The 27,183-nt window shown below is 46.1% G+C and overlaps 1 protein-coding gene across 5 annotated transcripts in view; it reads right to left on the bottom strand.

The window, feature by feature from the left end:
• RGS8 (regulator of G protein signaling 8) overlaps nucleotides 1-27,183 on the bottom strand; it is a 57,442-nt gene that overhangs the window by 16,411 nt on the left and 13,848 nt on the right. The window contains exons 1-6 of one of the 5 annotated variants that reach the window (XM_042976560.1): nucleotides 17,909-18,109; nucleotides 15,624-15,739; nucleotides 8,331-8,404; nucleotides 6,325-6,454; nucleotides 3,770-3,871; nucleotides 2,642-2,706 (exon numbers count right to left, since the gene is read on the bottom strand). In XM_042976560.1, coding sequence (XP_042832494.1) covers nucleotides 2,642-2,706; nucleotides 3,770-3,871; nucleotides 6,325-6,350 — 193 coding nt within the window. In that variant the 5' untranslated portion in view covers nucleotides 6,351-6,454; nucleotides 8,331-8,404; nucleotides 15,624-15,739; nucleotides 17,909-18,109. Of the gene's footprint in view, nucleotides 1-2,641; nucleotides 2,707-3,769; nucleotides 3,872-6,324; nucleotides 6,455-8,330; nucleotides 8,405-8,750; nucleotides 8,814-15,623; nucleotides 15,740-17,908; nucleotides 18,110-27,183 lie in introns of those variants that run through there. The other 4 variants (XM_042976562.1, XM_007096210.3, XM_042976561.1 and 1 more) reach the window with 4 other exon arrangements.

The raw sequence follows: 27,183 nt of genomic DNA, 5'->3' as shown, positions 1-27,183 counted from the left end.
AACCTGGGCTCCAACTCCTCCCTAGCCTTCACAGAGAGAAGGCTACGGAAATTCTGCCAGTGACCTGTGAATACAGGCCTCTTTCTTCTCAAAGATGTTCGCTCATTGGCTTTTTATTTCTATGCTAAACAGAAATAAAAACAGAACATCAGACTCCAGGAAGGATCACAGAACCTCAAAGTCCAAAACAACCTATTTCTGTTGTGCCTTGACAAAGAAGCAATGTGGTGGCCCCTTAGTGGAATCCCCAGAAAGGAGTAACTGCCTTCCTGGAAACCAAATACATCCAGGATGGAAGGAGAACCAAGTGTCTGCAGTTCTAAAAGTCACTGAATCAAACAAATAAAAGTAAAATTTTTAATCCCCAGGTCTTGTCACTGCAGCAGTTCAAATATACCCTAAGATTACATCCGCTAATTTAATGACCATAAGCTTTGACTCTAATGGCTCAGCATTAAAAACTGGCAGCCAAATTTGCAAACTTATTCTTAAGGCACATTTATTTTGCATTTGATAAATAAGCATCATTAAAAAAAATACCACCATATTCTTACACAACACCTTTAAGTAGAAAACCCCAATAAAGGTGTCTTCTTGTGAAGATTCTCATACCCAGGTGACAGGTAGCACACAGGTGTTTCTATCACCATTTCAGAATGAGGAAACAGCCTCAGGGACTTGAACTAAGTGAGTCAGTTATGAGGCTGAAATAGAAACCAAACTTCAAGATGACCTTGAAGTAAATCCAGCCAGAAAAGAAGGTGTAAATTAATAGTGACACTTGTTTAGCCTAATATGACTCCAGAAAACAAGTCAAAAAAATAGCCTCATAAAAACCAGCCTTCCTGCCAAATTCAAAGTATTATTGAACATATGCCATTACCTTGGCAAATTTACCACAGAAGCTGGCTGTTTGGGGTACAGCCACATGTCACACACACTCTACCTATGCTGGCTTGTTTTCCTTCCTGACTGTAGTCCACAGAACACTCAAATGACTATGTGTCTCATGAAACTACTTGCTACAATATATGCTTAGTCTTAGATCTCACATTTCATTTTAAAATCTGTTCAAGAGCATTTGTTAACTAGTTTACTAGGATCAGGGGCATAGTTAGAGGGAACAGCCCATCCAGCAGAGACAAAAACCAGTTCTAAAGACATCTGAGGATTGGGGGACTCCATCAAGGCCACTCAATTACCTAGTAGCCGAGCTGGGTCAAAATCCAGAACATAGTCCTGAGTATCAGCCAATGCCCTTAACCTCCTCTTACAAAAATCAAGTTCCCCAATTAAGTGTAAACAAGACTCTAAGCTAAAAGCTACCCTTCTGTACCTAGATCAATCAGGATTTCTACTATTGGCAGGAAGGGTATAAAAGGAACTCTGAAGGTCTGGGTAAAACCTTTCCTCTGCAAAAGACCCTCTTCTCTTCCTCACCCCTGCTCGCCCACTCCTATGTATCTCTTGCCACTAGGATTTCTTTTTTTGTTTTTTAAGTTTTATTTATTTATTTTGAGAGAGAGTGAGAGAGAGAACATGAGCAGGGGGAGGGAGGGGCAAAGAAAGAGAGGGAGAGAAAGAATGCTAAGCAGGGGCTTGAACCCATGAACTGAACCCTGAGATCATGATGTGAGCCAAGATCAAGAGTCGGGGCTTAACCGACTAAATTGCCCAGACACCCCACCAGTAGAATTTCAAAGCCTGATAATTTTGGACTTGCTTATGATGAGAAAAAAGCAAGAGCTGGAAAGTTTGGCCGGCGTCAAAGCACCCTTCCCACCCCAAAATATGCATGATTACGTCTGTATCTGTTGGGGGACAAAAGGCATGAGAAATGAGGAAAAGGGAAAACAGAAAAGAAGGGGCAGCAGAAATATGTTCTAGTAAAAACCACACCCACCCAGAAACTGAGGAGTGTGATACAGCCGGAGTAGTAAAGCCCCAAAATAAAAAGCAACAAGAAAACACAAAACTATGCCAACTCAAGAGACTAACAAAATGCACAGAATATACATTTGATGGATGAGTAACCCAAGGCTCTCCAGGGACTTGGAGGGAGGTCATTCAATTTTTTTTTTAATTTTTTTTTTAACGTTTATTTATTTTTGAGACAGAGAGAGACAGAGCATGAACGGGGGAGGGTCAGAGAGAGGGAGACACAGAATCTGAAACAGGCTCCAGGCTCTGAGCTGTCAGCAAAGAGCCTGACGCGGGGCTTGAACTCACGGACACGAGATCATGACCTGAGCCGAAGTCGGCCGGTTAACCGACTGGGCCACCCAGGCGCCCCTCATTTAATTTTATAAACAAGATCTGGGGTGGAAACTAGATGGTCATTCCACTGAGCCCATCACTCCAACTCTCTAAACTGAATTCTTTCTTGCCAGAACTGCTGAAAATATGAAGGCTTCTTGGGACCATACTTTCAACCCAGAATGCAGGAAAGAAGGCCCTCTTCCCACTACACTTAAACTGTGTTTTGTTATCCATCCACTTCCCTAAGCAGGAGGCTCTGTGAGGGCAGGGACCTGAGCTGTGTGGGGCACCCAGTACAGTACCTGGATCATGGTGGGAATTTGGTGCATCTTTTGCTAAACGGGTGATTTGCTGCGACACAATGAGACCTGACTCTACTTACACTTATGGGAGAGAAGCACGTCAAAGGAATCTGCCCACCTCGTGGCTTCTTCTGTGGATAGTCTCCTAGGAAAGAAGAAACATCTCTCTTGAATATTTCTGAAATGACCCCCCACCCCCACCCCGCCATCAGCAACCATTGAGATTTGCTCAGGCAAACAAATCAGAACAATGAGAGGAAGGGGTACAGACGAAGAACCACACCTGGATTCCTACAGTTCTGTCACTGTCGATGGGTACATTCTTAAGTAACTGATGGCAAACCTCAGTACTGGAATTCAGTGTGTTGAGTACATTAGGTTTCAGTCTAAAAAACCAAGCTAAGTAAGCACATGATATAAAGATGCCAAGACAACAATGGAAAGAAACCAGCCTTAGAGTCAGAAAAGGTAGGCTGAGCTCCTGACTCCATATTTTACTGTGACATAAATCTCTTCACCTGTGCAATGGGTATCATGATGCACATCCCAGAACCTCACAAGGGTTAAAGGAGGTAACATCTAGGACATCATTTAACACAGTACTTGCACAGTACAGGCACTGAATCCAGATTATCTGAACCTAAACACATTTTTAGACTATTTTTGAGTGCTTGTTTCCAAACTAAGAGCTCAGATGGCCAACTAAGTAGAACCAGGGAGTATCCTTCATCACAGATTCGTAAGAGTGGTGGATAATATGGTTCTCTTAAAAGTAAAAAGAGCTGGTGACACCTGGGTGGCTCAGTCAGTTAAGCGTCCGACTTCAGCTGAGGTTATAATCTCGTTTGTGGGTTCGAGCCCCACTGTGCTGACAGCTCGGAGCCTGGAGCCCGCTTCGGATTCTGTGTCTCCCTCTCTCTCTGCCCCTCCCCTACTCACACTCTGTCTTTCTCTCAAAAATACAGAAACATTAAAAAAAAAAGTAAAAACAGGGTTCCTATTCTGAATTAAATCATGCATTTTGAAAAGGAAAGTACACGTCCACGCACTCGCGTTTAGGGATATAAAAGAAGCTGCCAAGTGGCAGGGATTTACTGTCACCCAGCTCATCTGGTCAACAACTCAGTAGAGAAGAACAGGTCCTACAGCCCCGAGGTGGGCACCCCATGGTGAGCTCCCTGGGAATTCCAGGTGGCCACACTACTCACTTTAGAGCACGGTTGGGTTTGTCGGGAAGAATAGCTGTGAAATCACTACACGAGTCTGACTTGTGAGACAGGCATCCCAGGCGGGTCCTCATCCCTTTGTTCCTGCAACAACACAGGGCAGAAGGACGGGAAACTGTTGTGATCGTACCTGTCAGCTCTAGAAAGGCCCCCTGGAACTGCTGCTGCAGGAGCCTCAGCTGCCTCCCCTGACCCCCCATCCTGCCCCAGGCGGTCCCTAAAGATTTCATGAACAAGAGGAGAGATACCTAGAAGATCAAGGGATATACTCACTCCCTAACTCGACTACTGGAATGGTAATAGGTACCCTACCCCCTAGAGGCTTAAGGCTTTTTCAAAGCTAACACTCAACTTGATAGTAAGTCAATGAAGGTCATTAGCTTGGAAGAATTTCTAAATTGGGATTCTCTGTAGGGAAAGGAAATACGGTGAAGACAAAATAACAATCCACATTTTGCTCTCCCACTAGGAGGGCAAAGGAGCAACAGCAGCAGTTTCTGATTGCAAAGCCTTGGAAGTGGTACCCACACGGAGGGTAGAGAGTTGTTCGCATAAGACAGGGGTGCAGACCACAGAATCTCAGCACACAAATGAAGCTTTAAGGCAAATTAATTCTGACTCAGGTTCTCCCCACTCATCCCAAAACCTGGGGGGATATATATACATATACATAAATGGCTACGGACCAGCAAGGACCAACACCCATAGGTGACTGCAATGAATGGTCAAGAACCAGGACCTCTTTCTCAGTTCTTTCATGGACTTCACTCATCTCTCATATTCCTACTTATATTCTGGCTTATCTCAATCAGCATGTTTGCAATTTTAACACATATGTGTAAAATTCTTGTACTTTATATTTTCCTAAGACGTTTAAAGGTTCTGTTATGGAGAATCCAATGGGAAATTACGTGAATGTCTCTTTCTGACTTACAACATTAGTGCCTTTTAACCTTTAACCATAGATCAGCAAACTATGGCCCCACAAGATGCCTGTTTGTGTAAATAAAGTTTACTGGAACACGACAGCACCCATTCATTTCCATATTGTCTAAAGCTGCTTTCAAGCAGGAGGGCAGAGTTGGATGGTTACAATACAGACTGTATAAAACTCAAAATATTTACTCTCTGTCCCTTGACAGAGTAAGTTTACTGACCCTGGACCTTTAACCGTGGCAGCTCCTCGCATGCAGAGCAAAGGTAAGTGGGAAGGGTTTGGGGTAATCAAATCAGGACTTTGGAGTGACCTAAAAGGGCACCACCACATGCACACTGGTAACAATTTGCCACAGAAATAGTCCTGGAGAAGTTATTTTCCATGTGGAAGGGAAGTTCTTCCAGCCTGGCTTTCCCTTCCCCCGTTTCACGAATCCTGGACCTAGGCAGAGACATTAGAAGCCATCCAATTCAAACTCTTCCTTTCACTCCACATGGGTTTTCATCCCTGTCCCAGCTTCTCCAACAAACGTCAACTGGGATGGTATTATATTTGGCAAGGGTGGACATTTGTATTCCACAGCCCATCTCCGAGAGCCTTTTAAAGCTGGAACATCCAAGTTCCCAGAAATATCCCCTCTCCTGCAGAAAACTGGGTCTGCACGTCCTATGTTCCCACCTCTGATCTCAGCCAGGCGCATTATGAAGCCATCGATTTTGTGGCATTTTAAAACATTAGTGCTAGCCATTCTATCTCCGGCGATGGTGAGCATGTTATGTCCACTCACTCTTACAAATCACAGGGTGCTCTGACACCAGGCCATGTGAGCAACTGATTAAGGGCCCCTGAGTCACCACATTCCATGAATTCAAGTAAAGGTCTTGCTCTGGCTGCACCAAGGCCAAAACCCAACTTTCAGGGAGTACATTCACTCCTCGGTGCCCCAGAATCATCAATCACATAATAGTCAGGTCAATGCCCCCGAAGAGCAATTAAGAGGACTTCAAAAAATGGCAAATCCACAAAAGCCATCTAACCAAGTTTAGCAGGGGCCAGTGTACAGGGTATACTTGTTACCAAGACAACGGTGATTCTCCCAAATAGTTTGCAAAGATCTTCCACAAGATATTCTTTGGGGCCAAATGGTTTTGATTTTCCATCTTGTGTAGCTGAGACCTGAATTATAACCCTGTTAGTTAGGTCTGAAATAATGGGAGCAGAAGTGAGAGTCAAAGGTTAAGGTTACTTAAAAACAACAACAACAACAACAACACAAAACCAGAAATCAAAGCTTGCCCTCATCTCTCTTCCCTGTTCCAGTACCTTATAGAGGTTCCTAAATGGTTCAGTACAAGCTCATGCACAGTCCCACCCCATGAGTCCCACCAGTCAATAGGAGGGGTCGGCGCTAAGGCAGGTCCCGTTTGCAAGGCCACAACTTTGCAAGAAGCACCCAGGAAGGATAGCATGGTCCACACAGATGGCCTGAGGGGCTGGATGCAAGTTGACCACCCGTGGGATTAGAAGGCTGGGGCAGGCTCAAACAGCAGGGGAGAAAGGGGAAAGGGACAGGCGCGGGAAGACAGGTTAGCATCATTACCTGCGTGGCATCAGTAAAGCGGCCATGCAGGCACACGCTTACGGTTAACCCTCTGGCCGGTGTGCAGGGACGTCAGGGCGGGAGATAAGACTGCGGGGCACAGGGGTAAATCCCTCTCACGTCCTCTCACCTAAAATCAAAGAATCTGCTGTAAGAGGGGGGCCACCCTCTCTTATCTGACTGCGCTACAAATCCTCTTGGATGGCTTTCCGCTGACAGAATACCTTCCCACACACAGCCCGCTCCCCACAAATGCCTGCTTGTCCTGAGGAAGGGTGACCAACTAAGGATGAACAGGGACAAATTGCTGGGTGGCTCCTACATCCCCAAAACACAGCCCATCAACAGTGAAGTGGGGCACATGTCCCAGGGGAGGGAGGCATGGGCCTGGCAAGCCAAAAATTACCATTCTCTTTGTCTTACTCCGGTGGGGCCCAAGTGAACAGCCAGCCAGGGGTGGGGAGTGGGTGGTCAGCGCTTGTTCTAGAATTATTTGGCTGCCTCTCTGATTCTTGCCTTCCTCTAAGGATGGGATGCAAGGAGACTTGGGAGGGTATAAGCAGGAGGAAGGGTGAAGGCTCATCGAGCACTGTCACGGCATAGGCTTGCTCCTTTGCAGGGATCACAGGCACAAGCTGACAAAATGAATATGCCAACCTCTCTGTCTTGCCCACGGGGAGGCTGCCTGACCTTCCTCAGCCTGGGCACTGGCCTGTTCCCGACCTGAAGCAGGGAGGACATCAGGAAAGGGGATACTGAGGCTGAGGGCTCATTGACTGATCATCTCTCTCTTCTGAGGGTCCCACTCTCAGTACTTCAAACCCTTTGTTCCCACAAAAATGACAGGAAGAAACACATGAAGAGAGCAGCCTATCCATAAAGGGCTCCCCCGGGGAACCCTGACACCAAACATAGAATCCATTTTAAAAGAAACCTAATTTAGATAGATAAGGTCCCCACTCGATCTTACTCCATGTAAGTTATTTTGATATTACACGGAACATTTCAACAAATACTTTTCGAAATACCGTCTCGAATAATACCATAATTAATAAAATTAAAAGACTGCTTTAAAACTAAACTAAAAAATAAATAAATAAAACCAGTTAGACTTTGTGTAAAAGCTCATCCCCAGGTGACTGAGCTTAGATCATGTTCCCTGCCAGTGAGGACGTCTCCTTCATCCTTGTCCTAATGGTGCGCACACCTGCCTGGCCAGAAGTCAGGAAATCGAATCTCTTTGCAGCCTTAAGGTTCTCCTACAGCTGCAAGAAATCACTGTTTGGGGCACCTCTGCCTCATTTCCTCCTGCTTATGGGAAACAGCCACAGAGGACGGGAAGCCTGTGCCAGGGGCCTTCATTACTCTGGTGCTGAACAGAAGCAGGGACTGCTCCCCACGTACATGGCAGGCAAGGTCATTGGGGGCAGGTGTTACCAGGCCTCCGGTCACTGCCTTGCCTCTCTTCCCGTTCCCACTGCTAGCTCCTACTGGCTTGCTGGGACTGCTTCCATGCCTGCCTCTCTCCCTTCCAAATCCAGCACTGCCCACCGCTGCCCCTCGGACCTTCCACCATCCTTTTACTCAGCTCAGCCTTGGATTCGATTAAATAAGAATCTACAGGACACTCTGGCCCCCGCTGCCTGCTTCACCCCAGCACCTTGGGACTCTAATTCCATTTGGCCCTTGACTTCTAGGGGACAGAATTCGGGGTTACCAGAGCCCAGACAGGCCTGCGGCAATGTGCCCTCTTAGGTGGACACCAAGTTACAGGTGACTCTGAGGCGGACAGGATGGGACATAATGGAAAGAGAGGATACTCAAGGAAAAAACAAAGGTTAAAAGCAAAGAGCAACGATTTTTAAAGAGGGGAAGAGAAACGAAGAGTCTCAGCAGGGAAAAAGCAATCAATATGCATGGAGAGGCAGGTTAATTAAATATGGATAATGCAATCAGCCCACATGGGCACCTTGAAGAGGAAAGAGAAAAGCAAAAGCCATACTCACTGTCTTTGACCGGTCCTCATGGCCTGCAGGTCTTTGCCAACTGGATGGTCAGAGAGGCTGCAGGTTAAGGAGTTCTGGGGAAAGAGTAGATCTTTCTTTTAGCAGTCAGATCCTCGGTGGGTGAAGAACATGTGTGCATGGGTGCACAGGCACACTCGTGCGTGCACACACATATATACACACGCATGCACGCACAACACACCTCCCACCACTCGAGCCGGGCAGCAGGCGGCCCCGCTGAAAGCTCTTCTCTCTGCTTGTCACATCCAGTAAATACTGAAGCAGCCTACACCCAGCGGGCGGCGGCTCAGCTCCCGGGCACAGTCTGCACGCCCATCCTCATTGGCAGGATGCAGGAGGTGCCCCTGAACAGAGCTCGCCTGGCACTCCTCCCGTACCTTCCTCTTCAGCCTCACTAACCTGCTTCCCTGCTCTTCTGGCTGCAGCTCAGGGAGAAGTCCCCACAGCCCAAAGCTGCCTCCCTCTGCACCCAGAGGCTGTGCAGGGGGCAGCGAAGCCGTAGGTATTAACTCTTTCCGGCCACCAATGAGCTGAAAATCAAGTGTCCAGGGGGCCCTCTTCTAATGAGCTCTGCTGCTGGCTGAAGGCTGGTTGCTGCTCAGGGAGCACGGAGCATAAAGATCTTGCCCCAGACAGCTGCTGACAGCAGGAGCCAAGCCGAATCAAATCTCCTAATGAGCCAGGAGGAGGGGGGCTGTCTTGCTGGGTGTGATGTGATGTGATAAATGCAGAGAGCAAGAAAGCTACGGGGCAGGTCACACATCTAAATTCCACCCCCTTTCTCCCAATTTCTATTGTGCTTCACTACCAAGCCAAACCACACAGCCCTGAAATTACCCCCTCTGCCACATCTCAGCTGTCCCCCTTACTCTACGAAGGCACTTCTCCCCCGTCTGTCTCTACTCCCACCCCCCAGCACCAAACACACCATCACTCCTGACTTCTTAATGAGAAATTTCCACCTCTTCTGCCTCCTTAAAACATGTATATTTCCAATTCTGCTGGCTTTTCCTACAGTGGAAATTCACCTCTCTCCCTCATCCATCACCTAGCAACTTCCCCCTACTTGCATTTGTTATGGAGTGAGACTTTTCCCTTTGTTCTGCCCAATCTGCACATTATCCCTATTTTTCTGTCTTCTGCATTTTTTGTCCTTCCAAACCACCTTACCCACATGGACCTTCACACTGTCTGGTTCAGTTCCAGAAGGAGGACTCCTTCTTCCTGCTTGCCCTAGTACAGTAGTTCTCTGAGTATCCACCCCCCCCCACCACCCTCCACCAGCAGCTGTCAGCATCACCTGGGAATGTGTTAGAAATGCAAATTCTCAGGCCCAACCCCCAGACCTACAGAATCAGAAGCCCAAGGGATGGAACCCACTCTCCCAGGTGATTCTGATGCATGCTAAAGTTTGCAAACTGCTACCCTGGGACAAAGCTGACCTTCTCCACATTCTACTCTAGTCTCTAAGGCTGGATCTCCTGCTCCCACTCAGGAACTAGCTCCAAGCGTACCGAACCTTTGCCGCAAGTCATATCGGACACCCAGAAGGCAGCATTTGCTACAGGCAGCAGAAATCTCTATGGAAGGTGATGGCTTTATAATAAAAATATTAGATTCCATTTGTTTAACCTTTCATAATGTGGAAAGCATGTTCGTGTATTGTTTCTCAACAATCCTATTCCATAGTCAGAGTATTAATCTCCCCAAGTTACAGATGAGAAGATTGAGGCTAGAAAAGGTAGCATGCCTTTTTCTAAGTGACACAACACGTCAGTGGCAACTCAAGGACCAGACTTGTTTTCTTAGAACTCTTACAGCAGAGCTTTCCCTACTACGTCATGCTGGGACCGAATCCCTGGCAGGTCTGTTGGTGCAGAACCCATATTCTCGCAGTGATAGGAGTATGCCTCAAGCACACACTGACGAAGGATGAAATAAAAAGTCTGATGCTGCCTCCACAGTGACTCATTGTCTCTCTCTGGAAATGTCCACAGTGTGCCTCTGTTAGGTAAATGGAACTTCGTGTTATAAAATGAGATGCAAGAGAAATGTTTTCCATTCCTCAAAATCCCTGTCTTGAACCCTGACGCTACCTGGGGTTTAGAATTTAAGCATAGGGGGTGCCTGGGTGGCTAAGTTGGTTGAGCGTCTGACTCTTGGTTTCGGCTCAGGTCCTGATCTTGCGGCTTCGGGGGTTCAAGCCCCGCATCACACACACTCCATGCTGACAGCAAGGAGCCTGCTTGGGATTCTGTCTGTCTGTCTGTCTCTCTCTCTCTGCTCCTTCCCTGCTCGCTCTCTCTCTCTCGCTCTCTCTTGCAAAGCAAATAAATTTTTGAAAAAGAATAAGAATTGAAGCATAAAGAGAATCCTTTGCTTCTAGACATCTTCTTGATACATGGCAACCGTAAGAAATAGGTTCACATATAAACTGTGAATACGGCCCATTGATAAGCACTTCCCTAATCCAAGAGAAGTTATTCCACAAGGTGGATCCTCCCCGATTCCATGCATACAGGCTTTTTTTAACAAGCACTCAGTATGTGCCAGACATTGTGCTCAACGTTGCACCGCTGCTGTCTTATTTAACTCTCACAACAGACTTACAAGGCTGACATTTTTATCGTCCCCATTTTACAGATGGAGAAACAGAGACAAGTCACTTAAAAGTGGCAGAGCTGGTGCCTGATACCAAACTTCCTGTTTCCAACCCTTGCTATGCCCCTTGCTTTTAACACAAAGGTAGTATCATCATGGGACTCCTCTTCTCGTGCTAAAATTGTGAGATAAAGGCCTCCTCCAAGTCCCAGGCTGCCCCATCTGGCATCCAGGATTGAAAGGCACTGAGGAGTTAGGGCAGGACTGCAGATGGGCCCAAGTCTCACATGGGGGCTGACTAGTATTAACTTGGCATCAGAATCTTCAATTAGCCATTGGAGAAATGATATAGTCCTAGGAAGTCAATAAGCCAACCCAAGTGTTTAAGGAAAGATAGAATCATTAATAAAAATGTAAGGAACAGCAGGAATATAAAGAGCTAGGACATGCATCTAACATGAGTAAAAAGAAAAAATTAGGGGCACCTGGGTGGCTTGACCAGTTAAGCCTCTGACTCTTGATCTCGGCTCAGGTCACAATCTCACGGTTTGTGGGTTTGAGCCCCTCATCAGGTTCTATGCTTACAGCACGGATCCTACTTAGGATTCTCTCTCTCTCTCTCTCTCTCTCTCTCTCTCTCTCTCTCTCTCTCTCTCTCTCTCAAAGTAAATAAATAAACTTAAAAAAAAAGAAAAATGAAAACTAGTCCAAACTTTTTTTTTTAACCCAAACATTCCTAAACATCAAAGTGTAACTACACCGTACCCTAGTTTGAGAAGCATAGACCTAGTACAGGGTCCCTCTCAGGGGAGGACTCTAACTTAATCTTTCTTCCTATAGAGGCAGGTACACTAGGCATTCCAGCGAGGGCAGGGTGGGGGGCTCAGCAGAGCGGAGGGGGTCCACATTCGGGCATGGTCTCCTCTCCTGAAGGAGAGAGACAGGGAAGGGCACGCAGGGAGGGGTAGTAGTGACAAAGGCACTCACCTACTTGCACTGTTTCCCCGGGGTTAGAGCCCTGGCCCAGGAATACAGAGCCCTGGATTCTCTTCTGGTCACTGCTCCTGAGTTGCTGGCTGCAGACTCAGCATAGGACATCTCAGCCGGGACACAGGGTTTTTCCCAGGAAAACAGGCATCACAAGCCCTGCTCTCACTCTGAGTTTCTCACTCTTCCCTGCCCCTCTCAGCTCTTCTCCCTCTCCGTTTGTTCCTCCTGGGAAACCCAACCTCTGGCAACCGTGCTTCAGTCCTGCCTCTTTTCCAGAGGACAGCCAGACAACTCCATCCCCCTCAGACTCTGCAGATGCAACTGTGTCCGAAACAACCTCCTTTCCCTCCAAATCCTCCCTTCCTGCTGGGCTCCCTATGCTTGCTCATGACAGTGCTCTGTCCTAGCCCCAGGGTAGTGAGTATAGGTATTTCTGGCTTCTTTTTCTCTTGCCCCGTTGAACTGATTTTTAAAACTTCTCATTACATTTCTGAACTATTTCTTAACTTTATCCCCTCTCATTCATTGACACTGCCGTTCAGAGGTCATTGGGCACCCAGCTTGGTGCATTCCTCTTCCACTCCCTCCTAAGTAGCTGATCTTCCTGCCCCCATTTCGATGCCTCCCCCCACCCCCCATAAACCTCATGGCGCACTACACTACCACCAGAGTGACCCACTGAACAGGTACCATAAAGTGAATCGTCTCTATAGTCATTTTCGATGGGCTTCATTGTGGCCATGTGTCCTACCTGACATCCTGACAATTTGGTCCCATTTGCCTATCCCGTCTTGTATCCCATTGTGCACACACATGTGCCTGATTTCTCTGCTGCCTCCTCTGCCCAGAATGTTCCCCCCACACCCTGGATCTACCTTCTTAATTCCCCGTTCCTTCTCTCAACCCAATACCTCCAAAATAAAAATTCTCCTTTCCAAAGCTTTTTCAGAACACCCTCAATCAGAAAAGGAATCCCTCCATCCCAACACCACCACATTGCCGTGTGACTCTGACAGCACCCATCACAGTCTATAGTTTATCCTTGTGATTTATGTTTTCCGATCCTCCCAAATGACTACGTGTTCCACAAAGACAGACTCTCTGACTTACTCCCCTTGCTATCAATTCTCATTGCCTCGTCTGAAGCAGGTGTTTAATAAATGTCAGCTGGATTTGATTTTGAGCTCATAAAAAAAAATTCTGAAAAATCACCGAGGATTCCTTATGGCGCAAACACTTTGGACTACCACAGTCTCAGGGTCAAGACTGCAGTCAGCCTAACGCTAATGACGCTCAGGGGCAGCAGCATGGGTATTTGCAAACTATTGTTCCCAACAGTGCAGTCAGAGCAGGGTGGAATTAATCAAGAGCAAAAGGAGCACCTGGCATTGTCACACAGGCCACAAAAATGTAATTAAATTGAAGATAAAGGGAATTACAGTCTGCAATATAATATTTTTAAAAGCCATGTTAGTAGAGGAGGAGGTTTACTGCCAAATGCCCCCTGTGTGTTTATTTAATCAACATACCACCTAAGACAGTGCCACATTAAAAGCTTTTAATGAAACAGTCATTCAGATATTAGATTTGAATTCTGGTCAGCATGCTAAAGCTCTTCCACAAATCTTTTAAAAGCAATTTCCACTCTGTAGCTTCCTAGTAACAGCAGAAACATGAATCAACATATGCTGCATTGATTTGGGGTTTCCATGGAGACTGGAAGGACACAGGGAAGGGAAGGACAGAAAGAGGCCACTCGGCCCAAAATTCTACTTAAAAAAAAAAATACGTCTCGATTTCATCCCTCTGAGTATTAGCAGCCTCATTTCCTGCTCATCAGTTCAAGCATCCATATATTTAATTTGTAATAAGTCTGCTCAACTTCTCACGAGGAATATCAGAGGGGATGCGGAAAGAAGTCAGCAGTCAAAGGTGTGGGCACATGAGGTTTGCACAGAGACCTGAACGAGCACAGGATCTGGAATGAGAAGAAAAGACCTCTGGTCCTAACTCTGCGTCAACTAGCTCCATGACACTCACTACCCTAACTAGCTATGTGGTCACTAACATCATGAAGATAAAGGGAATTACTGTCTGCAATATAATATTTTTTAAAAGCCATGGTAGTAGAGGAGGAGGTTTATTGCCAAATGCCCCGTGTGTTTATTTAATCAACAGAGCTTTGAATTTTGATTTCTTCTCCCATAAAACACAAATGAACTGTCCTGTTTATTTTTCAGAGTGGCTATAAGAAAGAAAAGGATCCTATAAAGGATCCTATAAAAAGGATGTGGGAAGGAAGATGCCTTGCAAATTCTAGTCCACTGTATGCCCTACCACAGATGGTCCCCGACTTATGATGGGTCCACCTGAGATTGTTCCCCTTATGACTGTGTGACTTTGCTGTGGTGAGAAAGGGACACACATTAAGTGGAGACCAGACTTCGTGTTTTGCATTCTGCTCTTTTTCTCAGGCTGGTGATACGTGGTAGGATGCTTGCTCATGATCCTGCACAGCGGCAGCTGCGAGATCACAAGAGTCAACAACTAATACCCTTACAACCAACCTGTATGCTTACAACCATCCCGTGTTTCACTTTCAGTGCAGTACTCAATACATTACATGAGATGTTCGACACTTGATTATAAAATGGGCTTTGTGTTGGATGATTTTGCCCAACTGTAGCTAAAGTAAGTGTTCGGAGCATGTTTAAGGTAGCCCAGGCTAAGCTATGAAGTTCGGTAGGTTAGATGTATCAAATGCATTTTTGACTTAGGATATTTTCAACTTATGATGAGTTTATCAGGACATAACCCCATCATAAGTCAAGGAAAATCTGTATTATACTTGGTGATACTCTGGACTTCTCTTTAAATAGAATTTTGCCAGGGGTGCCTGGGTGGCTCAGTCAGTTAAGCATCCGACTTCGGCTCAGATCATGATCGCACAGTTCGTGAGTTTGAGCCTCGAGTCGGGCTCTGTGCTGACAGCTTGGAGCCTGGAGCCTGCTTTGGATTCTGTGTCTCCCTCTCTCTCTGTCCCTCCCCACTTCACACACTCTCTCTCAAAAATAAATAAAAATATTGAAATAGAATTTTGCCAGCAAGTAAGTATATACGTCTTTTTAAAAAAATCGATTTTTTAAAAAAAATTGATTTAGTGGGGAGTATACTGACCTGGAAAAAAGAAAAGTGGGTTGGACAGGCCTGAGTTTCAATCCCTACTCTGTAATTTTCCAGATCTGTGACTATGGGCACGTTACTCCTCCTGAGTCGTTTTCATCACAGGTAGAATGAAGATAACAGTACCAAAGCTGTAGGCTTATTAGAGGATTGTTACATGGATTAACCGAGTGGCTCGAGCAATGCTTGGCAAACGGCAAACGGCAAATGAGTGTGTAATGTGAGCCACGATCATTAGCCGTCTCGTCTGTTTCGTCATCTGTAAAATGGGAATTAGGATTCCTACTACTTCCCTACTTCACATAGGGGATTACTTGGATGACATCTGCCCACTATTTGATACACTGTTCGGGAAAATGCCCTAAATGAATACAACGTTGTTATTAAAATATTCATGTGTACTACCTGCTAACCGAGGTGACACAAAAATGTATGAAACACGTTTGTGAGGCTTTTCAAGCGTCTTGGTGGATAGGGGGTTACATGTGTCTCTGGTACCTTTTTCATTCTCTTTTGTTCCTCTTGAGCTCTCATGTGTCTCCTTACCACTCACTGAGCCTTTTCTGTCCTCTTTTCTTTATTCACTATTGTTATGCTTCTCCTTTTAAGTGTATCTAGAAGGAATTTTAAAATTAAACTTCAGAAACTTTGGAGTCTAATGCAATTGTTCCTTAGGCCTCCTAAAATTAAATGGTACACCAACACGGGGCAAAATGACACAAAATGAAATGTTATAGGGATTTTAGGAATTATAGGACTGTTTCTCCAACAATGGTCACCAGTGTTAGATGTGTGTGTGTGTGTGCGTGTGTCCACACACACACACACACACACACATATCTATCTATCTATCAACCAAATGCAATATGTGGAGTTTATTTTGGACCCTGATTCAAATTTAAAACCATAAAATATTACAAGAAATTTAAGCACTGATTAGATATTGATATTAATGTGATATTGAGGGTTTTTTTTTCTTAAGCAACTTATTATACAGAGATACATTCTGAAATATTTAGAGTTGAAATAATATGTTATCTGGGAATTGCTTCAAAATCATTTAGGGTGGATGGGAGTGCAGGGTGTTGAAGCTGGGAGGTTATACACAGGTGTTCCCTGTTCTATTCTCTTGTGTATATTTAAAATTGTGCATAAAACTGTTTTAAATAGTGTGACCACTGACAATATATGCTTCAGTAAAATAAGCCTATGAAGTGTAAACTATTAGTGCAAGAAAACTGAAATACAGAAAGAGGCAATTTGAATAGGAATTGATTTCCTGTATTGTAAGTTTTCTTTCCCACGAATAAATCCATTTTCAGAAAAACCTTTTATTTGACTTCTATGGAGCAGTTGCCAAAATTCATAGAGGTTTCGAGGGGGTATGAGTCTTTGTTATCACCTACAGAAAGTAAACTTTAAAGACTTTGCCCAAGGTCACATTTCGTAAGGCATGGTCAGAACTCCAGCCCAGAGCTCCTGGGGTGGAATCCCGCCATATCCTTTCTTCCCACTGCTGAGCTGCCCATCTCCACAACCAGAATCCAGGACGGTAAGTAAGTCTTGGATCAGGATACAAATGACGACCTGTGTGCTTACCTCCCCAACCCTTCTTCATTCCTATTGTGACCTCAGCCTCAAACAGTGAACTTGGCTTTTACAAACTAGCTTCCCATTGGCCAGCTGGCTTCCATGAAGGCAGCTGAAGGGTGGGAGTTCACAGTGGAGGCAAAGAGAGGGCTCATGCAACACACACAATCCTTCACACACCCCTACCCTGATCTCCTGGTTCACCAAGATAATTGAGGCCTCAGATATGAAGTATCTCAAGCCCTTTCCCTGTCTCATCCCCTGCGATTCTAGCCACACTTACACACAACTTTCCTTCCTTCCCACCATTCATGGATGTGTCTACTCAAGGTAAATCCTTCCTCCTGTGGCCCTGAGCCCCTCCTTCCCATCTGCCCTGCTTTATCAACCCTGTACCTTTATTCTTTCCTTTTCCCATGTTATTCTATACTTATAAATAAAAATACTCTTTCATTACAAAAATATTCTCCCCTGGGGTGGGAGGTTCCTCCTTTTGTCAGCAAAGCTCCCTGAAAGAATTTCCTGTTTCCCCACTTCCTATCCCTTCCTCCATCCTTTGCAGTTTGGTTTCCATCCCTACCGCTCCCTTGAAAGAGCAACTTCCATATTGTGAGGTTCAGTGGTCCATGGTCCTTGTCTTCATGGACCTCTGGGTGCATTTGCTATGGTGGTGATTTAGTTTTGGCACCTCCACCCCCTCGACCTCCTTGGTCTCCTTTGCTGGCTCCTCCTCTGCCCACTCCATAATGCTGACATTCTCCTGCCCTCTTGGTTTCCTGCTCTTCTCTCTTTAAATGCTCCTTGGGCAATCTCATCCTCGCCTGTAGTCCCAACTACACTGGGTATACTGACCACTTCTGAATATTTTCCTCTAATTCTGGTCGCTCTTCCAATCATATAGATTCTTTACAGCCCATGGGTTGCTGAACATACCCGTCAGGTATCCCACAGGCACAACAAATAAAAATATGTCTAATAATTAACCATATCATAGCCCCTTCTTCTCCTGACCCATTTTATCCCCCACCCCACCCCCATCACCTTACATACACATACAAATCTTCCTCTGGAATTCCTGGTCTCAGTTTCTGACACCACCAACCACTGAGTAACTCAAGCCAGAAATAAGGAAGTAATTAGACACTACTCCCTTTTCTCTTATCTCCTATAGTCAACCAATTACCAGATCTTACTGGTCAAATCTCCCTCATCATTTTCACATCTGTCCCCTCCTCTCCATCCTTACTAGTACTGCCCTGCTACATGTCCCACTTGTTCATCCCTGGTTCTTGTCCTCGTTGTCTTTGGTATCTGTGATCAACCTACCCCCTTAACTTCAGCTCCATTTTGCAGCCATAGTAACCAGTTTAAATCACAAATATGACTACATTCACTTCTCCTCACAACCTATAAGCCCCCTGGCCTATGGATAAAGTTAAACATCCTAACACATGAGCTCCCCAAGAGCTGGGTCCCACCTGCCTCGAGGGCCACCCACCACTCCCCTGGTTTGTTTTTCATGCTCCAATGCCTCCATGTGGTTCACAGTCTTGAGCGCATACCACAGGCTCCACATCTCTGGGCCTCGTTCATGCCTTCTCATCCTTCAAATTGCACTTCAGGACCACTTCCTCCAAGCAGCCTCCCCTGCACACCCAGATTCCATAAGTGCCCTACCATGTGCTCCCAGACATGCTTCTGTGTATCAGAACATGGCCTGATCTGGTGCCTGCAACTCTCTTCTACTAATCAGACTCTTAGGTTCATCAAGGGCAGGAAAGTGTATTCATTCATTCATTCATTCATTCATCCATTTATTCAACTAACATTGAGGCATTTCCTGTGTGCCAAACAATGTACCAGGCAGAGTACATTACCTGTGCACATTATGTAAGTGAAAGCTGTATTTGCCATCTCTACATCTCCAACACCACGTACAGTGCCTGGCACCAAGAAGATGCTCAATAAACATTTGCTGAACCAGCCAGCAGACAAGTGAGTGAGACCATGTACAGAGTCATAGAAATGGTACAGGCTCCAGGATCTGGGGACAAGGGTTCACGTTCCAACTCTGCCCATTCATTGCTGGGTCATCTTGGCTGAAGACCTTGCTTTCTTATCTATGAAATCAGAATTACTAAGGCAATGCCAACCTCCTGTTTTACTGTAAGAATTCAGTGGGATATATAAGCAAACATGGATTGTACATTATTCAGTCTCATGAAAACATGAAGTCACACTGGCGGTGTCAGTCACAGAGCAGAGGCCCAACACCAAATGGGTGTGGGGATGGAGGCTGCAGAGGAAGGGGCAGCAGGCCAGAGAGAGAGCAGCAGCAGGACCTAGTTTTCAAAGCCCTGGGGCTGTGATGTAAGCACGAGGGACTGCCACAACTGAAATGTGTCTCTCTCCTCCTATCTTGTGGTGCCAGGGCGCTGGCTATCAATCTCTTCCCCTCCTTAGGCAGTAACAAAAGCTCTACCATTTGCCATCAGGGTCTACAGCTGTGGGCAGAAGGCAGCTTCGGCCCTCTCCCCTCCTCTGAATATAAAACAAGCTGTTTCTAATCCTCCATTTTCAATGACTTCAGCCAATGGCTTTCACCAGCTCCATTCTGGCCAGCCACTTAGAGTCACGCAAAAAGGAAACTCCTCATAGCCATCAGACCAGGGGCGGGCTCTGGTGCAGCAACAGTGGTAGAAATCAGTGGAGTGGAGCCCCGGCCTCCTCCAGGGACAGCTCTCCCACTGGGATCTGCTCCTACCTTCACAGAGCCCTCAGGGAAAGGAGGCAACTTGCTTTTGAGCCTGTGCTGGGCGCACATTAATGTCCGCGCTGGGGGCAGGAGGAGGCCCCAGGGCTGTGTGAGTGCACTCTGATCCACAAAGATGCCAAGCAGATTCTAACACTTTTCCTTGAGAGACAAGGCCTGGTCGGAAGAGGCCCTCTTCCTTCGAGGACCTTTTGTTGAAAAATCAGAAGCCTTTTGGAAATTCCATACACAGCACACTAGCAAAGGACCCGATGAGAAGGCTGAAGCTTCCTGGCCAGTGAAAAACATCCTAATCCCTGAGGCGCAGATGGGGAGCAAAGGAGCACTTCTAGCATCTCTGGAGGTGTAGATGTGTGGACCAAGAGGAAATAAAAGAGCACAAAACAGTCTGGGATAGGATGGGCAGCACAAAAAGTCTAAGCCATGAAGCCATCACACAAAACAAAGCTTACATTTATGTGGCACAATCACAACCTACAAATTGCTTTCACTTCTCTGGCTGAATTTGATCAGTTCTTAACCTCCTAGCCTCAATATGCTCTGGGAAGTCGAGAGGATTAAACAGCATCATGTAGGGAAATTACCTAGCAAAGGTGTCTGGCACATCTTGGTAGCTGGGAGCTACCATTATTCCTTCTAGTAGATCTCACAAAAACCTTTGGAAGTAAGCTGGGTGCTGATTATTGTGCCCATTTTACAGACTACAGAAGCAAAGTTGTTCAGTAGCCCTGAGTGAAGGGCCCATGGTAATTCCATTAATGGCCCTAGGGAGACTTGAACCCAGGACCACCAGGGCTTTCCCTACTCTATACAACATATCAGCGTGAACAGATCTTCATCACTGAGATCCACGTTTGGAGGCTTTTGTTAATGGAACTATGATGGGATTTGCTCAGCCATCCATCCACACTCTCACTCACTCCCCTAGGAGTACCTGGCATTTGTGAAACGGCTATCGTAGCTAAGGAACCATGATCTTCAGGTCAGAGTTAACTGACCCATGAAAGAAAGACCTTGGCTTCAGTATCAGACTTAATCCAACCAGACACATATTATGAGAAAGTTTTGCAATTCTTTGTGTATTAGGCACTGGGTGAATTTTTTTTTTTAAGTGACTAACGGAGCCGGTCCCCAGGGGTGGCTTAGTGACGCCTGGACACGGTGGACTACGGGGCTGTCTACATACTCTAACAGCCCTGTTCACCCCAGGCCCACGGACCTTCTCTAGGAAACCTACTCTAAGGACTGAGAAGAGAGCAAATGGTTAACAAAAACTAGTTTACGGGATTGATTCAGTGCTCATGGGGCTATCACTCCCAAAATAACAGCCATCGATAGCATAATATCACATTGCATGTTTACAGCTCTGAGCTTTTCCCAAACACTTATATGATCTCAGGATCACAGCTATCTCATTCCCCCACTTTCCAGCACCTCCTCCATCTTCCAAGAAAACCCTGAAGTTTTCCAAATCTGTAGGAACAAATAATCCAAAAAACAACCCACACTGCAGGATGCAGCAGGTTTTCCTTCTTATTTCGTTACTTTGAAAGCACCCCAAGATCAGGACTTAGAAGGACCTGAAAGCCAGATTTTCAGGATGTGTGTGAAACAGTGGATTGACACTGAGTGGCTCTAACACAGAAACAGAAAAACCACTCTCCTCCTCCACACCTCCCAAAAGTCACTACCGAGACAGCCCTGAGAAGCACCCATTTAGCTGATGCCAGGGACTCATCACCTCCTATAAGTGGCAACTATGCCCTCAATTCACTGCTTAGCAATTGGTGACCTGCCAGGAAAAAAAAAACACACACACACAAAAAAACAAAACAAAAACCCAGTAGCTATGTATGATGATGGATACTAACTACATTTATTGTGGCAATCACTTTGCAATACATACACAAACCAAATCATTGTGTTGTACACCTGAAACTAATATAATGGTACATGGCAATTATATCTCAGTTAAAATAAAAACAAAAACAAAAAACCTTGTCCCAGCAAGTCTAGTTTTAAGAATATGTTCAAGCAAACAATCCAGAATGTGAGCAAAATTTTAATTATGATGTTATTCCAGCAATGTATATAATAATAAAACAAATTTAATTAATAAAAGAAAGAAATCAGTAACCTGCCGATGGATGTTAGTTACCTCAATGGTGGGAATCCTTTCGCCATGTATCTACCAGATCATCACATTGGACATTTTAAACATATCACAGTTTTATTTGTTAATTCCACCTCAACAAAGCTGGGGGGAAAGATAACAACAGAAAAAACTGGTGGCCTCCAATGTACCTTCATCTGCCTCCGACTCATTGTGATTGTGAATCCTGCACTGGAATGTGTCACCAGTGTTAGTCACCAGCAACACCGGGACCTGCACTTGGACGAAACAAAACAGATGCTGTGGGCAGTCAGACTGCTGTGCAGACGACCCACTTAAAACAGCAGCAGAAAAGACATGAATGGAGCGAAAAGAGGCAGTGCCACAGTCCTGATATCAACCCCCCCCCCCGCCTCCGCCCAACAAGGGATCTGAGCGAAGAAATGGCATCTCTTGGGACCAGGAAACAGGTTTCAGGGGGTATGAGGAGTTAGGACTGGGGAGAAAAAAAGAACACAAAAAAAGGACATTTGCAGCTTGGCGCCCACTAAGTGGGAAGAATGGGCATATTCCTGCACTCTCGCTCCGGGCAAGGGTGACAGGCTTGCCCCCCTCTGCAAAGCTCTGTGACAGAATGAACAAGGACTGACAGGAGGGCAGTGCCTTTTCTGCCCTGCGGTGCCCTGCCCTTCTCAGCAAGACTTGTGGCCGGGGTTGGCCAGTCCAGAGATCCATCCAGGCCCTTCTGGAAGGAGCTGCTCTCTCTTACCTGTCTGGCGGTGGGCAGTGCCGCCAGGAAGGTGTGGCTGGCCCCAGCCCCAGCTGGGCATGGCTCGGTGAGGCCCTGAGTGACAGAGTCAGCCACCTCCTGGTACATGGGAGAGGGTGGCAGAGGGACACGGCCCACCTCACCTCTGCGCCCCTGGCAGAGCTGCTGCAACGTGCGGCTCCTGCTCCCGCTCCGCTCTGCTCACCCGCCCGCCAGGGCTTTGCATCTCATGAACGGGGAAAGAGCTGGCGGCAAGGGAAGGGGGTGGGGAGGCGGAGGGAGGGAGAGGGGCACTCTGACAGATGATGCGCACTGCCACGCCGAGTTGGGGGAGGACTGAAGACTGAAGCAGGATGCCACTGCCTGTGTTGTGTGGCTCTCCCGCTGACAGCTCATCACTGAGGGGCCGGCTGCTCTGGAGAATTCAGGGAGAGGCAGAGAGCAGGGGGGTGGCAGAAGGAGGGGGAGGAGGGAGGAGGGAGGAGATCCCCTGAGTTGCACAGAGGGGAAGGAGGTGAACTCGGGTAACTGGCATGGGGGAGAGAGGAGGCACTGCCTTGGCTCAAAGACGGACCAGGCTGGAAACATCACTTGACTAGGTGGTGTGGGGGGAAAGATGAAGCACCATATTCCTAGCCTGCTGTCAAGGTTGTCTCCATCTCCTTCCATGACCAACTGGCAAGGCCACTCTGCCTTAGGAATTTGGAATAGCTAGACACTTTAGACCAAGCACAGCTCCAACTTTCTCAAAGAGAAGGGAAAAGCTGGCAAGAAAGACTATAATGCACGAAACGTTTGGTGTCACACATCACTCTACACTGCAGGCAAGTCTGAGTGCCCCTCTGCCACCTGCCCAACCTGTGACCAGGAGGTTGCCGTGGCAAGAACAGGAGCAAAAGGGAGCACCCATCCAGAGGGGATGGAGCATGTCACATGACGCTTCTGTCTGTAAAGTTCCATTTGGATGGTCAAGAGCAAAATCTGCTGGGCAGCTTGGGCCAGTGCCTGGAGAAGCTTCTTAGCCTGAGGGCTAACCCGCAGCATCTGATGCTAGAGTCTACCTGACCTGCCACTGACATGGGGCAGGTTCACTGCACAGGCCCCGGAGCTGACAGTCATCAGCTCTATTTACAACCACAGCAGAGGAAGAGGCTGACAGGAAAGAAAATAAACAAACAGTGGAAGCCGGAGAAGGACCAAAGGAAGCTGCAGCTGGGGAACACTCAGCAAGCTCAGCTAATGAGGGGAAGAGAGATCTCAAATAAGGGCCTTCTCCGGAGGGAGGGGACGGGATGCTGCAAATTTCCAGGGACTTGTCCATCCCTGGTGCAAGCTAGTGCTCTTCTTCAGGTCTGTCTCCAGAGTCCTGCCAAGCACTGCCCCAGATGACCCCTCGGGTATGGCGGATGGTCAGCACACTGCCTCTACAGATGGCCACAGTCACCATCTCACTGCTGCGTAAAAACATCACACCAATTCAACAAGATCAGGTCAATTCAGCCAGCCGTCATCGGAGCCTACTGTGTGTTGGGGGGATGCAAAGATGACTAAGACAACCTAGTTCTGTCTCACAGGGTCCAGAAGGAAGACAGATTTAAATAAGTGACTCCAATGCATGGACATAAGTAAGCTCAAGACTCAGTGCCACCTCAACACTGAGGGAGGGGACAGCCACCTGACAAATCACATACGTCCTCCCAGAGGAGGCCTCATCTGACCTGCACTTTGAAGATGACCTGTGGATTTTGACAAGCTTGAGTTCAATGGGGGAGAACTCAAGGCAGAGGAACAGCCTGGGCAAAGGCAGAGTCTAAAGGTGCCTGGTGTGTTTGGAGCAGAAAGTGAAGCGGGATAGGAGGCCACCATGGAGGATGTGATTTAAGGGGCACATTGTGACCAGATAGGAAAAAAAAAGCTTTAAATAAAAGAGTGTCATTTTCATGATCAGACCTGTGCTTTGAGAAGACACATTTGAGTGATGAGGGACTGGGAGAGAGGGAATCCAATCAAGGTTATGTTGTAAATCCCTAGGCGAGAGGATGAGAACCAAAATGAAACAGTGCACCTGAGAGGAAAGAACAAAGTACAGAGATTTGGGAAGGCTGGATTGGCAGGGCTTGATCTGATGTGAGGGACTAAGGGGGGGTGTTCAGAACAGGAGAGGGTGGGAAGGAGTTGAGAATGGACCTACAATCAGTTTGCTAGGGGACCTCAGTCCTACAACTGCAAGGAACTGAATGCAGCTAAAAAACCCAAATGAGTGAGGAAACAGGTCCTTCCTTAGAGCCTCCAGAAAGGAACGCAGCCCTGTCAACACCTTGGTTTTTATCCCAGTGAGGCCCATGTCAGATTTCCTGGCTACAAGACCATTGGGATATAGTTTGTGATCATTTGTTATGACGACAGCAGAAAATAATATACAGAGGCTGTCCTTGGTTGTAGTTAGCACATTTCTTGCATAATGTAGATGTACAGAAACAGTTGAAGAACCAAAATCAGAAATTAGATAACCTCTGCTTTTGGACATCTGGGTGGCTCAGTTGCTTAAGCATCTGGCTCTTGATTTCTGCTCAGGTCATGGTCTTGTGGTTCATGAGTTTGAGCCCCACATCAGGCTCTGCACTGATAGCTCAGAGCCTGCTTGGGATTCTCTCTCTGTCTCTCAATCTCTCTCTCTCTCTCTCTTTCTGTCCTTTCCCCCACTTATGCACTCTCACGTGTGCAAAATAAATAAATAAACTTTAAAACAAAACAAACCTCTGCCTTTCACTGAAGTGTAAGTTCTAAATATCTCCCTTAGAGTATATCACTCTCACACATACACGCACACACACATATGCATTCACACACACACACATCCCATAAATGAATGTCTGAGCTCAGTCTTAAATGATTTGTTAGCCCCTCTCCCTTTTTCAGGCATATTCTACTTCCAGCAAAAGTGGCTGTGTTTCTCTGATTGATCAGCCATTGTTGAGGAAGGCTTCCTTTGCTCTCTCATATAGTATCACCTGTCATAGGGAACCTAGTCAATGCTTAAGGTTTAAGAGAAGGAAAGGAGGGAGGGGGCCACCTCCTTTGTCAGCAGAAGGGAACCTCTGGCAATGAGAAAGCAGAACCTGACAACCTGAAGAAAAAAAAAAAAAGGAAACAAAAACAGGAAGAAAATCCAAATAACCCAGTCCCAGGGTAGGAAGGAGATTCCAAATAGAAAGAAAATAGAATAGATGAATGGACAGATAGATACAGTTAATTAAAGGAACAAAGAAAGCTGAAACCTACCATATGGACCAATTTATATATCTATCTGTTAGAGTTCAATCCTCTCTATACGTGGGTGCATGTGGGCACAGGCCTGCGTGTGTTCATGTGCAAACACACACATGAGCATCACTCACAGAGATTGAAACTTGCAAGTATCCAAAGGCTATTTACAGAGAATAGAACTTATACCTATCCAGGAATTCAGCTCGGAACCAAGTTATTCTGTAGGAAGTCTGAATGATCCTTCAATTATACCCACTTCTCCCCTATCCCCATTTCCATAGGCAGCAAATGGAAATGGTCAAGAACATGGATTGTGGCAAGCTAAGAACAGGTACTCTGTACACAAATTCCAATTCTGCCACTTACCAGTTTTGTGACCTCAAGCACATCACTTAACCTTTCTGTGATCCAACTTTTCTTTTTTCTGTAAAACAGGGATACCCATAGCACCTGCCTTATAGGGATGTTATGAACATTAATGAGTTTATATGTAAGCAGCCTAGACTACTAATGGATATCCCATCTACCCAGTCAGGATCAATGTCCCCCTTGATTCCTCATAACATCCTATACTTACCCGTGCATGTGTGTTTCATTATCTGGTTTCTCATCTGTGTATTCCCATTAGACTATAAACTCCATGAAGGCAGAAACTATATCTTGTTTCACTTTGCTTTCCTCACCTCATCCCATGTGCTCAAAAAATCAAAGATGAAATGGAGCTTTCTTTCTTACCTAAGATTAAATTCCCAGGGTACAGGCATAGGTGTTTCAAATATTTATCAGTGCCCAGCTCCTGCAGCCTCTGTGGAGATGTGAGGAAATCTCCACAAGCTTACTGGATGAATAGAAACATGTGATCTAGTCACCACTATGGTACCAATCGACAACCAGTCAACTGCCAGACTTGTGAGTGAGCTCATACTAGATAACCCAGGCAATAGTCAATCCACCAGCTGACTCTGGACACATGAACAACATTAGCAAAGCCAACCCAATCAGGATTGTCCAAATAACCTACATCATTAGGACCTTAATATATGTTTGTTGTTTTAAGTCAAGAAGTTTTAGAATGTTTTGTTACACAGCAAAAGCTCAGATACATCATTGAGTAGCCCAGATTTTGAAGCCCATTCTGGGTACTTCTAGCTCCACTCCCTGAACACCATTTTCATCGTAACTGCCCAACTTTATTTCTGACATTAAAGAGCAAAACTGACATAGGTAAATCAATGAAACCCAGGCTTTATGAGAAAGTCAAGTTGTGTTTGTTTCTTCTGAAACCTTGGACAACCTTTCTTTGTCTCAGGATGGTAAATATTTTTTCAGGGTCGTTAAACTGTTCTTGTATATAATAGGTATGTTCATCTACCCACCTATAATGGCACAATCCACTTATCAAACACAGCTTTGAAAGTTAACTTCGTGCAGGCTATTTTGCCTAAGTGTCTAATTTTCCTACAGGAATTGCTTACTCTTGGAGAGCAAAGAGTCATTCCTTTTTACCCTTCACAGTGCCTCGTGTAGCATTTCAGTGATTTCCAGA

The sequence above is a fragment of the Panthera tigris genome, chromosome F3 (assembly GCF_018350195.1).
Source record: "Panthera tigris isolate Pti1 chromosome F3, P.tigris_Pti1_mat1.1, whole genome shotgun sequence".
NCBI classification, from domain to species: domain Eukaryota; kingdom Metazoa; phylum Chordata; class Mammalia; order Carnivora; family Felidae; genus Panthera; species Panthera tigris.
The sequence above is the reverse complement of the archived record's forward strand: the minus strand, read 5'-3'. Positions and strand labels throughout refer to the sequence as shown.